Source organism: Lytechinus variegatus, chromosome 17 (assembly GCF_018143015.1).
Source record: "Lytechinus variegatus isolate NC3 chromosome 17, Lvar_3.0, whole genome shotgun sequence".
NCBI lineage: Eukaryota > Metazoa > Echinodermata > Echinoidea > Temnopleuroida > Toxopneustidae > Lytechinus > Lytechinus variegatus.
The window spans coordinates 23,295,998-23,310,288 of NC_054756.1; the positions used below are offsets into that span (position 1 = coordinate 23,295,998).

Sequence of the window (14,291 nt, forward strand, 5' to 3'; positions counted from 1 at the left end):
GTTTTAACACCACAGTTTTTACAGTGCATTGTCATGAAGGGCATTTGACAATAGATTCTCTACTTTCCAGAAAAAGACTGCGTAACTAGTGTGAATACTCCCTATTGATTTGGTATGGGTAAGACTATGTAAGGGTGATGTGAATAAAATGATGCTAAGCAGCCCAGGGGCCCGTTGCAGAAAGAGTTGCAATCAATCGCAACTTTAAAAATCATGCGCAACTTCAATTTTTCAACCAATCGACAGCGCGCATTTTGGACTTGCGATTGATTTTTTTGGTTTGCATTTAAACGCAACTCTTTCTGCAACGGGCCCCCTGTCAGAGCTCTCTTTTGATTATCTTCTTCCTACTTTCCTATTTTTCTTCCTAAATTTCCTCCTACTCTTATTATTTTTTCATTAATTAATTGATGAACTATAGGGCGATCGTCCCTTCACCAATCCTTTGTAGCGCCGCTCCCGTGAAAGGGCTTACTCTGTCATCATTTGAGTATCAGTCCTCGTATATCAACGTACCTGCCAAATCCATACGATATGCCCTCCTAAGTTGGAATTCTTTTTTTTTAACAATTTGTGTCATGGTTAACGAAATACATATCAAGAATACAATGTTTCATTATTATGTTAATACTATTAAATAATAGTATCGTTTTGAAAGGTCTGACTGTTTTCATCAGGATTGTCTGATGTCTCGATGATACTTAGTGGTCTGTACAACTCATTGTCAACCATAGCGGTGCCCACGGTATCATGACAATTCGCGTCATCATCATTGAGCCCGTTTAAGCCGACTCTAAGTCCTTCGTCATCATGGTCATTCTCGGCATCGCTTTCATTCCTGTCGACAATTTGATACTCGGGATCGCACTTTTCATGTGGATCTTCTGAGGTCTCGACATTACTTAGTGGTTTGTACAACTCGTTGTCAACCATAACGGTATCATTGACGGCATGACCATTCGCGTCGTCATCGTCAAGCCCGTTTACGCCGACGCTACGTCTTTCGTCATCATAGTCACTCTCGGCATCTCTTTCATTCCTGTCGACAATTTGATACTCTGGGTCGAAATCCTCCCCAACATCATCACCAAGAGATTCTAGCTCAGCGTATTCGTTTGCGATGCCGTCATCGTGGATTTCGTCCGCGTTGCTATTTCCGTTGATCGTACTGGACTGACGTCCATAGTCCGACTGGGTGGTTTTTGTCGGGATATGCTCGTTGATGCCCTCGTCGTCGCTTTCGTTCCTCATAACGATGTGGTAAAAATTTTCGTCCAAGGGCGCGGTGTCGTCATACAGTTCATCACCCGCGCCGTCAGACATCTTTCTCATCTTATCTTCCATTTCATTTCTCCCTGCAACATTGGCACCATCCCTAGTGCATGTATCAGCACGTGTTTCATCGTAAACGTGTTCATCTTCCATCGGTATATATAAATCATTCTTAATCAAACTCTCATCCTCCACGCAATCGCTTTGTAACGTTTTTGATACATCACTCACTTCCATTTTATCCGTCCCAAAATCGGCCGATCGCCGTGGTTCTGTCGTATCGAGATCGTACGGTATCTCCTGATACACCTCATTATCTCCGTGCGCGTCAGTCGACTTCGCTGTGTGATTAAGATCATCAAAACCATTCAAGCCTGCAGCTATATTACTTCCGCTATGGGGATGCTGATGGTACTCGTTTTGACCAATACCGAAATCGTCATACCCGCCATCGTGATTCTTCACGACATCGCCATCCCCTTGGTACAATGCGAAATCAGGCTTCGCGTCCCCACTCATTGTTTCGATGTAAGTTGAATACCTGTGGTCGTCGTCGTCATCGATGATGTCGGTTGGAGGTCGTGGTAGAGGCTTTTTAATTGAGTCATCGCCGTTCGATCTCGATTGATGGGTAGGGTTGAGCATAATGTGGTCGATGGTCTGGTATTCGTAGGTGGGGTTGGAGTGGTTGAGGTTTTCGTCTTTGTCAAAATCTTTTTCATCGACCAGGAGAGGGGAATTTCTGGAAAGAGACAAATCACATTTTTAAATTAGTTGTTATGCATCCGAGAAGTCAATACCCAAAGTTTTTTTTTATCTTTATTTGCTTCATTTAGTTTATGTTTTCTTCGTAAATCTTCGTTAGTCAAAAAGTTATTTAATTATTTAGCCATTAGTCAGTTGGTTAGTTAGTTAATTAGTTAGTTAGTTAGTCATCATTATCGTCACCACCGTCTTCTTCATCATCAACAGCTTCAGCATCACCATTATCATCTCCACCATCTTCTTCTTCATCATCAACAGCTTCAGCATCACCATTATCATCTCCACCATCTTCTTCTTCATCATCAATATCATCATTATCATCATCATCATCATAATCATCATCATTATCATCGTCATCATCATCAATCATCATCATCATCATCATCAATCATCATCATCATCAATCATCATCATCATCATCAATCATCATCACCATCTTCATCATCACCATCATCATCATCATCATCAATCATCATCATCATCACCATCATCATCATCATCAATCATCATCACCATCATCATCATCATTACCATCATCATCAATCATCATCATCATCATCCTCACCATCATCATCATCATCATCAATCATCATCATCATCACCATCATCAATCATCACCATCATCGCCATCATCATCACATCGTAATCACCATAGTCATCATCATCATCAATCATCATTATCACCATCATCATCGCCATCATCATCACATTGTAATCACCATAGTCATCATCATCATCATTATTATTACAACCACCACCATCTTCAGCATCAGCATCATCATCATCACCGTCACCAATGTAATCTCACCTCGTTCGTCGAACTTGCCATAGCACAAGAAGAAACAACACACTAGCAAGGATGAACATCGAAATGATTACAGTCGGCACAACAACTTTCTTGTTACCTGCAAGATTATGATTTGGAGAACTTATTATTTATCGATAATTATGGACATAACACTTTTAAAGAAAATATACCACAGCCACACTGAAAAAAGCGTCAGCTGAGTGTTCAATCATAGACCACTAAAACTGCTTTACATGCTCTGCCCACAATGTAAAACAAAATCAACCTTGTAATCTTAACACATATAGGCATAATCCCACTGAGATGATAGTAAATTTGTGCGCTTTATACATTCGTGTAACAAATGTGTTGCTCTAAAGAACGGGCACTGATTCAAGCCGTCATCCAGTGTTTTAAAATTGATAGAGGCCATCGAAGTCATCACCCCAAATTTTATGATACATTTTCAATATATAAGCAATGTATGGACCACGACTAATCATTGGACATCTGGGAAAATGGAAAGGAAGGGTAAGTAAAGGAAAGGAAGGGAAGGGAAAGGAAAGGAAAGGAAAGGGAAGGGAAAGGAAAGGAAAGGAAAGGAAAAAGAAGAAGGGCCCATCGACAACTTCAAAGAAGCTCCCTGAAAAAGTCCACAGTTGGATTAGGAGACAGAGAAATGACAAACAAATCATATGTACAAGCAAATGCAACGAAAAAAAACCCCAGGAAAATGGGTGCTGGAAATGAAAACAGCTCCGACATGAGTAAGATTGTAAATTTCGAACATGATATTTGCCCGCCAATTTATTTGAGGGTCGGAGGTCATTCTATCTAGTGTAAAACAACTAACCTGCTCGTGGGGCATTTGATCCGGGTACCACCGGGTCTGTACTCCCGGTCGAAGTCGTGCTTGATTTCGACTCCGTAGCAGACGACGCCGAACTTCTGTCACTGCTCGTAGAGGGCGCAAGACTACGAGTCGAACTGGGATCTTCAGATGGAGTGCTTTGCGTTGGTTTGGTCCTTGGGGCAGTAGCCGGATTTTCAGATGGAGGAATTGCGGGTTCTCCTGTTTGAGTGTGAGTCGGATATGGAGGCGATGTCGGATTTCTCGATGAGTAGAGGGTCGGAGATGTTGAAAGAATCGCAGTCGTAACGTCTGTCGTTGCTCGAGGATCAAGACTTGAACGGGTGTCGTGTTCAGAAGTTGTGCTCACTAGAGTTGACGTCGCTGTAGCGTTTGATAACGTAAAACAAATAAATTGTATTTATGACGCACATTAAAAAATATATATTTCAGCACTTCTATATACAGTATCATCGGTAAGGTTTGAGTATGCTTGGGGCAACAAGCAATATTCAACACAAGGATTAAAGGGGAGAACGGAGGAGCAAGATTATTATTAACACATCAATATAAACAAAAATGTTGGAGGGAACACATGCTGATGACAAAAAGACAGTCCCATAGGTTGTCCATAGTTTCAAATCCCCATCAAATTATTAATTCTGAGCATTTTAACATTTTTGCATCAACACACCGTAAACACTCACAGAGTTAACCCAGATTATTGTTACAGTCTACTGTGAGAATCACATCTATTAGGGCAAGAAGCCAATAAAATTATCAATGGAGACACTGCGTGACACCGAGATCTTTCCAGAATGGATAACCGGCTCATGTAAACTTTGTCTGCTTAGGAATTCCTGGCAGCACTGGTACTCACTTTCAATAAGATTTGTAGTTACTACAATCCAAAATCCTTTATCAGTAATCGAACTGTCACTGACAAACCGGAGCCAGAGATTGGGACTATCCGACTCGATATCATCGGGTATCGCGCTTCCGCCGAAGGCGCCGATCACTTCCGAGTCATTATCCGAGGGTTGCCGGCCAGTTCCGATAGTTAGCGAATCAAACCGAACGCTCTCCAAGGCGAATACCTCAAAGTGTAGGACAGTGAGATGATTGTTGGGTGCGGTGATGGTCCAAATTTCGTCAGAATCAGATGGATATTCTCCGGGGAAGTCTGGGGAAAAGATGTTGGCTTGTCCCTCCGATGTGAGTGTTATATTTCGTCTTTCCTCAGCACCTGTGAACATAGAAAAACGTGTTTTCATACGCCTCTCAATAGGGCTAAATACATTAATGATGGGGAGAATTATGCGACATTTTCCTGTGACAATCGCAATGGTATCTCTAACGATGTACCTAGACCATATTAACCCAATCTTCGTGGCCTTCATTCTGTTGTCAAATTTCCCACAGAGGCCCATGTGCTATCACAGTAGTACGGTATAGGAAATCAGTTTTCACTAAGAGTTGGTGAGATGTGAGAATGTGAGAATGTGTAAAGAGATATGAAATAATTTTCTCAAAAATTTAGAAATCATCTTCTTTTCTTCTATGAAATTAAGCAATTTTTTCCTTTAAAACCTGATCCGCCAACTCTCCCCAGGAAAATCCTTAGAGAATGTATTCAGTTCTCCCAGGATCATCCAGGATTAATGCAGCTATTGAGAATTAAGGACATACTCTCGCATGAAGACCCAAGGAGACTCTGACATTGGCGGTGGAAGTCAACAAATTTAAGGGAGTCCACCTGAAATTTTTGAATGGAAATAGATGAAAAATTGGACAAGCAAAAAAAAGGGGGATTATCAACCAAAATTTTAAGGGAGGGGCACAACAATTTTAGGGGGTCGACCTGAATTTAGAGGGATGCAGGAAACAAAATTGAAAATCAAAAGCAAATAAATTAGGGGCCGGGTCCTTCCCCCCCCCCCCCCCCCCCGAGGTCCATGTGCTATCACAGTACTATGGTATAGGAGATTAGTGGTTCAGTTTTCACTAAGAGTTCTTGAGATGTGAGAATGTGTAATGAATGTCTATGAAAGAATGTCTATGAAATCAGGCAATTTTTTTTCCTTAAAAACCTAATCGACCAACTCTCCCTAGGAAAATCCTTAGAGAATGTATTCAGTTCTCCCAGGATCATCCAGGATTAACATGATTAATGGAGATATTGAGAATTAAGGACATACTCTCCCATGAAGACCCAAGGAGACTTTGATACTGTATACATGGTATACGTGCATGTACATGCGTATGTGGCGATTTAGTGGATCAAGTGCTAACTTCATGGAACGTCATCACTGCCTATTCTGCTTAACACAGGTAATGGCAAGACATATCTTAATTATGGAGACAATGAAGATGGGGGTGTGGATGCATTATTGAAACTTTTATTACTTTACCTTCCTCAATAGTGTAAATCTGGAGAGAAAATCCGTCGTAATTCACCAACCAATCGGACGTAAACCTAGCCCACATCTCATTAAAATCGGTGAAAGCTACCTCTCCGTCAGCCCCACCGGAAAACTCATACAGCATTGTCGAGTCATCATCCGGATCGGTCCCACTGCCGAGCGTCAAGGCATCGGATCTCCATTCGGTAACTAGCTTGTCGAACATGAAAAGCAACTTGAATTCCGGTTCGCATGTTATTATCCAGGATATATCCGCGTCGTTCGGATAGTCGGAGTCGGGATATCCGGGTGAAATGAGGTTAAAGTTTTGAAACCCGGGAAGAAAATTGTAGAGTGTAGGTTCTGAAAAAGTGGAAGAAAGAAACGCCGTTCGGTTATATTAGCAATACTGGGCCTAATATAATTATTAGTAGTAGTAGTAGTTTGGCGTCACCTGTGCCTGGGAGGCGAAAAGCGAACTGAATCACTGTGACCCGCAGGTCTCTCCTCCTGATATAACTAATGGGGGGGGGGGGGGAATGCAGGTGGACCACTACACCGGGAAATACAATAGAATTCTTTCCGTAAGTGTAAAACCTTCTTTTTCGTTTCATTAGAAGTTAAAATTGCATGAAACAATATAACAAAAAGCTGATTGTGCATGGTGGCCTTCTAATGTCAATATACCTTCTGTCGCCTAATTGGCATAATAAGGTTTATTAATTTGACAAAGCAAGACCTCTTAAAGCGCTGTAAATGGCACTTTGAGGCTTCTGGACTGTGGGGTCCGCAATTGCTATAACACATGAGCCAATGAGCCACCATTTGCCACTCGTCACTGGCGGTTCCAGGGGGGGGGGCACAGCCGGCCCATCCCCCCCCCGAGAGGCACAATATTTGGAATGTAAATATGCCGTTAAAACAGAAGTGTGCCCGCCCCTTCGAAAGTGAAGACCTTTTTTTTTTGCTTGTCAAAGTTTTCCTCGGGAAAATTAGCCCCCCCCCCCCTTCTCCTGCCTCTCACCGTATCCCATGAATCAACTGTATGCTCAGTCAACTTTCAGCCAATCAAAGGAAGTATTTACATGGCGGTTCATACCTACACAAGTCGCAGTTATCGGACTATAGGATGTACTGCGATACTTAATGTACTAAGCGCTAATGTTTTGAATGTTATTGCCCTATTGAAGGATTATTTTGCAATTAATTTTATCACATTTTGGGTGTGCGCCTGCTGCAGTTCCTGTAGTAGAATTGTGGCTTCATTAATTCCGGATTCACCCATTACTTGTATGCATTATTTGACACAAATTGAATTCTACATCACAGCAAGAATCGCATGGATTAGGAATTAGGCATTCATAAAATACATCGCATGTAATGATATCACATCATTTGGTAGAATAAACTCTTTCGGTAAAAATTGTATATGCATTCAGTTTATTAAAAGGCATTAATTTGATTTTCAAGGTGTAAAGGTTATTCTGACGCGTTCAGTATATACTGTATAATGTCCCCTTTTTATTTTATTTTTTTGCAGGGGGAATATAACGTCTTCTTGGGTCATCTCGCCCCCCCCCCCCCTTGTGGAATAACCTGGCGTGGCGGCCTTGCCAATGACCCCATTGATTCTCACCTAGCTTCGTTGATTGAAGCGTCATCTTAAAACCGTCGTCATCTGTCCGTCCGTCCGTCACCATCTCAATCCAAACATCTCCGACCGGTGTGATGACGTCATCTGGAATAAATTCTCCCGAGTACCGCACCAGGACATTCGCGCCATCGCCCACGGCTTCCCAGTCGGTGCCGATCGTCAGGTAGTCCGCCTCCTTCTCCGTGGCGAAGTCGGTGAAATGGATTCGAATTCGGGACCCACTCGGGGAGGACACGAACCACAGTTGGTGGCAGTCGTCTGGGTAGTCCGAGGGATAATTTTTGGATGTTATTTGCACGGGAACAATTCCATCCAGAGAGATTCGTCGAGTCTCTGATGGAATACAAGTTTTCAATAAAAAGAAGAGTCATCAATACGCTGAAAATTTGTATTGCATTATTCAATATACTTTATTTTTTGTAAATTTTGTAAGAATTCCAGAATGGGTTTGCTGGGTTTTTCGTTTATTTGTTTGTTTGTAATATTTTTTAAGGACTGAACTAATTCAACAAACAGGAGAATCCGATCTACCCTTTCTCCGAGTCTGGTTTTATGTGAGTATATCATATAGCGAATATAAAATTTAATTTTTTAATTTTTTTTTTTAATTTGACAGGGGCCGCGAAACCGGGGGGGGGGGGCGTGTACAAAATCGTAAAAATGGCCATATGATTGTGATTTTTAGCATGGTCAGCTCCCCACTTTTGGCTCAGCCCCCCCCCCACTTTGAAAACCGTTCCGCGGCCCCTGTTTGAAGATGGAAAATACCAAATATATACATGTATTTGATTTTCTCTGTATTCTATATTTTATTTTGCAGAATATTTTGTTTTGAAACAGATTTTAAAACAAGAAATAAAAAAGTAAAGTTCTGAAACAAAATCAGATAGCGGAGGAGGAAGTTATGACTCTTAAAAAAAAGAGATATCTAGGACCATGTACACCCCTCCCATTTGACAAATTTCCCTTTGGTGATACATTACCCATCAGATAACTCTCTTTATTATACTGGAAATACATGTATTTACCTTTCATTTTAAACTTAAACCGTCTTTCTGCAAGGATATCCCCCTGTCCCCCGGAAGTGAACCATATCCAGAGGTCATTACTATGCGATACGATACTGGTCGATACGGAATCGCGCCCGGTTAGATTGAGGAGGATAGTCGTTTCGTCAATGCTACTGCCATCGCCGACGTAGATGAAATCGATGTTTTCTCTGAGGAGTACTTCGGTGAAGTCGACATGGATGTTTCGACCGCGACTTGTTGAGACAAGGAGCAGGTAGTCGACGTTGAGATCGAAATTATCGGGATAGCCTGGCGACGTCATTTCTATTTCTTCGTCCTCATCAAGGTCTATGTTCCTGATTTCACCTACAAAATGCGGGGGGGGGGGGGGGAGATGAGTAATAATAAATATATTGTTAATTCACTGAAATTTTAAGCCTTATGGTACCGAACCATCTCCTATCCTATCCCAACCTTGCTTAGTTCGCAAATGAAATGACTATAGGATAGTAGACCCGCCCACTTGCTAATCAAAAATGCAAAAAAAAAAAAAAACATAACAAGGACAATATAAGTAATTCTATTCCCTTAAGTCTCTCCTGACACTTTTTTAAGGTTCCAGGTGCCCTAACATTTTTTTTTATGATACTTGTTTTCCTTAGCTAGTTTCATGTGTATTCTACATCATTTTTTTTAATATTCCACTTTTTTTTAATTTTTAATAAGAGAGCTGAGTCAAAACCTGTCCTTAAAAATCGAAAATGGCCCTAGGGGTTCTACTATGTAAAACACATGGGACTTTACACATGTGTATATGATTAGCAATAAAGCTATCATTTATCATGTAGAGGTGTTGTGGCGGAGTAGATAAGTCTCCGGACTGTAAACCACAAGGTCCGGGTTCAAATCCTACCACAGCACTAGCGTCCTTTGACAAGGCGTTTATCTACATTTGCCACTCTCTTCCCAGGTATAGTAAATGGGTATCCGGTAGGAAGAAATTCCTTGAATGCTCGATGAGCCCGATCAGGGTAGCCGTGCTAAAGCCGGGGTAATATAATAGTATGCAGCGCTTAGAAACATTTGTATTAAGCGCTATATAAATGTTGCATATTATTATTATTACTATTACACTATGAGTTTTTCCCATGATAAATGTAATTACTTCCGTTCTAATCGTTGGAATTGCACCAAGTTTTCAGGAAAAGTGTATCTTGAAGAGTACAGCAAGATATGGATAGCTATATTGTGCATGGTAACCTATTCCAACAAGTGGAGTAAAACATTTTTTTCTAGAATTACCCACTATCTGATCTCTTGTTAAATCCATGACTTCTCCAGTTCTACTCTGAATATATCTTAAAGCCACCTATAATCCCTGACAAAGTAAGATCATTTAAGTAATCCATCATATATATCTTAACCCCCCCCCCCCGATGTAATTGTGGAGTTATTCCCATAACAACTTCAAATATTGAGAAATCATAATTTGTGAAGCCATGACTTTGGATGACCATATTTTGCTCTATGAAACATGCTATACACGCAAATATTTGTGTTTATCAGTTGATCAGTAATAGGGCACCTGGCACTTTTGACGATGTAAATAAATATTCAATACGATTCATGGAAAATATACATACATAGGCCTATATTTATCAGAAACATGTACTTGTATCTACACACAAAATCCATGAAATTGTACAGTAAAAAAAAACCATTATAACCACCCATCTTCAATTTATGAATAGATTCACAGCATTTAGCAATGAGCGCAAAGAATTTCGTGTCAAGTTATTATTCTCTTACATTTTTTTCTAAATAAGACGGATATGGAATTGAAAAAAAAAATGAGGCTGGGTTTCGTCGTGTAGAATAAACATTAGCTTAATTGTACCAAATAAATATTTTGGGCACGCTCGGATATAATTATTGGGATGGAATTTGAAATATCAAAAGAGTCTGGTCTGACCAGTTTTAAGTAATGAATGAAAAAATACTTACGAATTGCAGATGACTGACCAAGAAGAATAAATATACAGATGTAAAATCCGATTGCCTCGATCTCCATTTTTAATCCTACAACAAATATATATTATGAAAAACCTATATAGTTTAATACTGTACATGTATAATTAAAGGCCAAAAATATATGTAACCAATTCCTGTGGAAAGTTTGCAGTGGCCTTAGCGTGCATACAGGCCTATCTTATACATGTTATAGACCTAATAATGAAATACTGTATAAAGGAAAATATTCACGATAGAAAATATTAATATTATTGTACTTTATAGGTAAGTGTTGCATCGACATTACTTCCAAATAAAAGCTGAAATTTTACGGGGGCGCCGTGCCTGCCTCCCCCCCCTTCCCCGATCCGCGCCTAAATATGGCGCAACAATGATGCTGAGCAGAGGTACTAATACTATTCTTACAATCTCAAAGCAGAAATTTTAACAAAAAAATACACAATTGCGAATATTGTTGAAATAACCCATCGGGTCGCCATTGAATCAATTTATGTTAGTCGTTACATTAATTTGTTTTCAATGAAAATAACTTGTATATTAATTTCAACAAAGGATTGTTACTTTTCATCCAGTTTGAATGAATTCGGATTCTGGCTAATATTGTTTCGTAGGCCTATATCACAATTGAACAATACATCACCGCCCCATCATTTCTGTCAACCCACTTCCATGCACTCACACACACACACAGCAAAAACTGTGGTGTTAACCGGTGTACATAGAGGACCACACTTGTTATTTTACACCGGTGTTAAATTGGTGGTGTTAGTTTTACACCTATATGTGTTATTACAACACCTTTGGTTGTTACATTTACACTCTTTGGTGTTATGTTCAATCTTTAGGGTGTAATTTTAACACCTCAGGGTGTGGTCCTAACACCAATCGGTGGTTTAAACACCACAGTTTTTACAGTGCACACACCCCCTCTCCGGCTCTCTCTCTCTCTCTCGTATCCCCCCCACACACACACCCTCTTATAAATCTAGTTTGTCTACCTTTAGTGATGGGCACGGAGTTGAATCTTCCCTTACATCGAACCAATAGCGCTGATCAATGCTCTCGAGCAAGGAACAATAGATATTGAATGATAACAATGCGCTCGATGTATACAGTAGGATTACCTCAAGGAAAAATGGAATATCTAAATTTACTTCCTTATCTGTAACATTACGGTAGCCCACTGTACCTCGATTACTTGTTGGTAATACATATAGCAGTCCTGGCCATCTTTTTCGAAATCCCGTTATTATGTGAGACTAGTCAAAATTGCATACTGCAGGGGCCGCGGAACGGTTTTCAAAGTGTGTGTGTGGGGGGGGGGGCTGAGCCAAAAGTGGGGGGCTGACTATGCCAAAAAATAACAATCATATGGTAATTTTTACCTTTTAGTACACGGTTTTGGAAAAAAGTAAGGGACTGAAGCCCCCTCCCCCCGCTACCGCGGCCCTGTACTGAACCATACATATTGTTTCCATGCAAATAGTGAAGGGTGAAAGAAAAAAAAAATGAGGGGTGGGTTTGGTTGGGATGTAGGTCTCACTAATTTCACTTGGGTGTCAGTTTTAAGTTACTTTTATCATTATCTACACACGTTCGTTCAGCATTACTTTCTTATTTTGTATTTCTCTTTATATATACTTTTAAGACTACCCAGTGATAGAAAGCCCTTAAATCGCATGAATTTGTGAAATATAAAGACAAGAACCCAATCATGGGCGGTGTTACAGTGGAGAATGCTGTTAATTTTGTAGAGCCCCGTAGGAGAGGGTCACCCCCCCCCCCCCTCTCTCTCTCTTCCGCCCCGGCCGCCACCACTCCCATCCATGAAAATCAAATGAAATAGCCGCGCGAGCCCCTTCTTACATTTTATCTATTCAAACATATCGAATTATTCTGAAATAATTTGATAGTTAATGATAATGGTATTTGTCACCAGATAAACTGACATTAGAATGTAATTTTAAAAAATCGTTTCACATCAATCACATCACGATTTCCTATTATGTTTTACATTGTAATCCAACTTATACCTTTCTGGTTAGCGAATCATTATCATTTTTATTCAAAATCAAATAATTTGTTTTCTTACCTAAACTGCAGTAATGCAAATCCATAAACATAAAACATTATAATCAATGCAATATCATATAGATGTAAAGATAAAAAAAATGACAAGAAAAATGTGTATAGAGCAATCTTGACTCCAACACATCATTATTGACTTGTCGATTCTAATTAAAGCAACATTACGAGCATCACCCCAAAGACGTATTATTATCTCGTTCAATTTTAGACATTTCAATTTGAAAATTTCTTACCAAAATTTGATCTTCACGACTGCAGATTTCGCAGTTGAAACCGCACGACGTAAAAGACATCTAGGTTCATGATGTAAGTGTAGTTACCGTTATCATACAATTCACTTCCTTGAGGAATGGTTCGAGCGAGATCATGATCAGTTTCATGTCGATATTCCAAACATTTTCTTCGAATTTTGGTATTTCCTCGGTATATAAACCTGAGTTGTAACCCCTATCAGGTTACACTCGTAAAATGGCAGACAGTTGTACAATAGGCCTACATTACTTACTGATAAATTAGCAATCAAACAGCGACGAACTTTAATAAGAGAACACCCCTATTTCGAATGATTATTCTTATCAGGAAATAGACTTCGTCCAAAAAAACAAAACAATATCAACACAGGATTATTCTGTTCTGAGATGCGTTCTGTTATACAATTGTCAGTAGCTGGTGATCTTTGAGTATTATTTATTTAACGCCCTTGTATGTGTTGATGCCATCATTGAGCTTATCACTACGTATACAATGATTCGGCAATTATAGCGTAATATAGAGGTACACAACTACATGTACATTTAATGTACATGGTCGCGTCAAACGAAGGTTATTTCATTCCCACGGGCCGCGGTTCAAGATTAAAACAAAGTTCCCAATAAAATAATGTAACCAAAATGAAGTACTATTTTAGCACTTAAAGTGCCTGTTCAGTGACTGTACTACGAGTGCTGATTTTCTAGTTTAAATTTGAACTGAAAAATCAGCACTTTTTGTGCAGTTACTGTACAAGCACTGTAAGTGCTTAATTAGCACTTCCTTTTTTTACAGTGTAAACATAACCAAAAAATACCATAAACGCATACAAAACAGGGGCCGCGGAACGGTTTTAAAAGTAGGGGGAGTGGGCTTACCATGCAAAACAATGAATCTCAATCAGATGGTCATTTTTACGTTTTTTACACGATTTTTGGAAAAAACAGTGGGGGCTGTTTCCTGTTTTCGCATTCCCTGCAAAGTAAAAAGTTCAATATCCTTCAAAGAAACAATTTTGTTCGTCCTTACTGCTCGAAACGATTGTTATTCTGTTTCAACACGGCAGTAACTATTCATCAATATCTATCACGCTGTTTCCGATAGGTCCTCGCATAGATAAAATGCAAACATTTAACACCGAAATATAAACACAAGAACATAAAACATTGTTTAAATAACAATA

General features: G+C 39.8%; 1 protein-coding gene across 1 annotated transcript; it reads right to left on the reverse strand.

Moving 5' to 3' along the window:
* Positions 1–286: 286 nt before the first annotated feature.
* Positions 287–10,811, reverse strand: LOC121430571. The gene is made up of 8 exons (XM_041627891.1): positions 10,745–10,811; positions 8,759–9,106; positions 7,713–8,063; positions 6,086–6,439; positions 4,555–4,920; positions 3,678–4,058; positions 2,846–2,942; positions 287–2,014 (listed from the first exon to the last, which is right to left on the reverse strand). Exons 1-8 carry the CDS (start codon positions 10,809–10,811, stop codon positions 634–636), a joined length of 3,345 nt encoding a protein of 1,114 aa, XP_041483825.1. The 3' UTR covers positions 287–633.
* Positions 10,812–14,291: the final 3,480 nt, after the last annotated feature.

What these genes read in the sequence shown, in the direction of transcription:
- LOC121430571 (XM_041627891.1), bottom strand. Translation starts at nt 10,811, where the DNA reads ATGGAGATCGAGGCAATCGGATTTTACATCTGTATATTTATTCTTCTT. An exon ending in TGGTCAGTCATCTGCAATTC is followed by an intron (nt 9,107 to 10,744) that starts GTAAGTATTTTT and finishes CGCATTTTGTAG; the next exon opens with GTGAAATCAGGAACATAGAC. An exon ending in GATTTACACTATTGAGGAAG is followed by an intron (nt 4,921 to 6,085) that starts GTAAAGTAATAA and finishes CTATGTTCACAG; the next exon opens with GTGCTGAGGAAAGACGAAAT.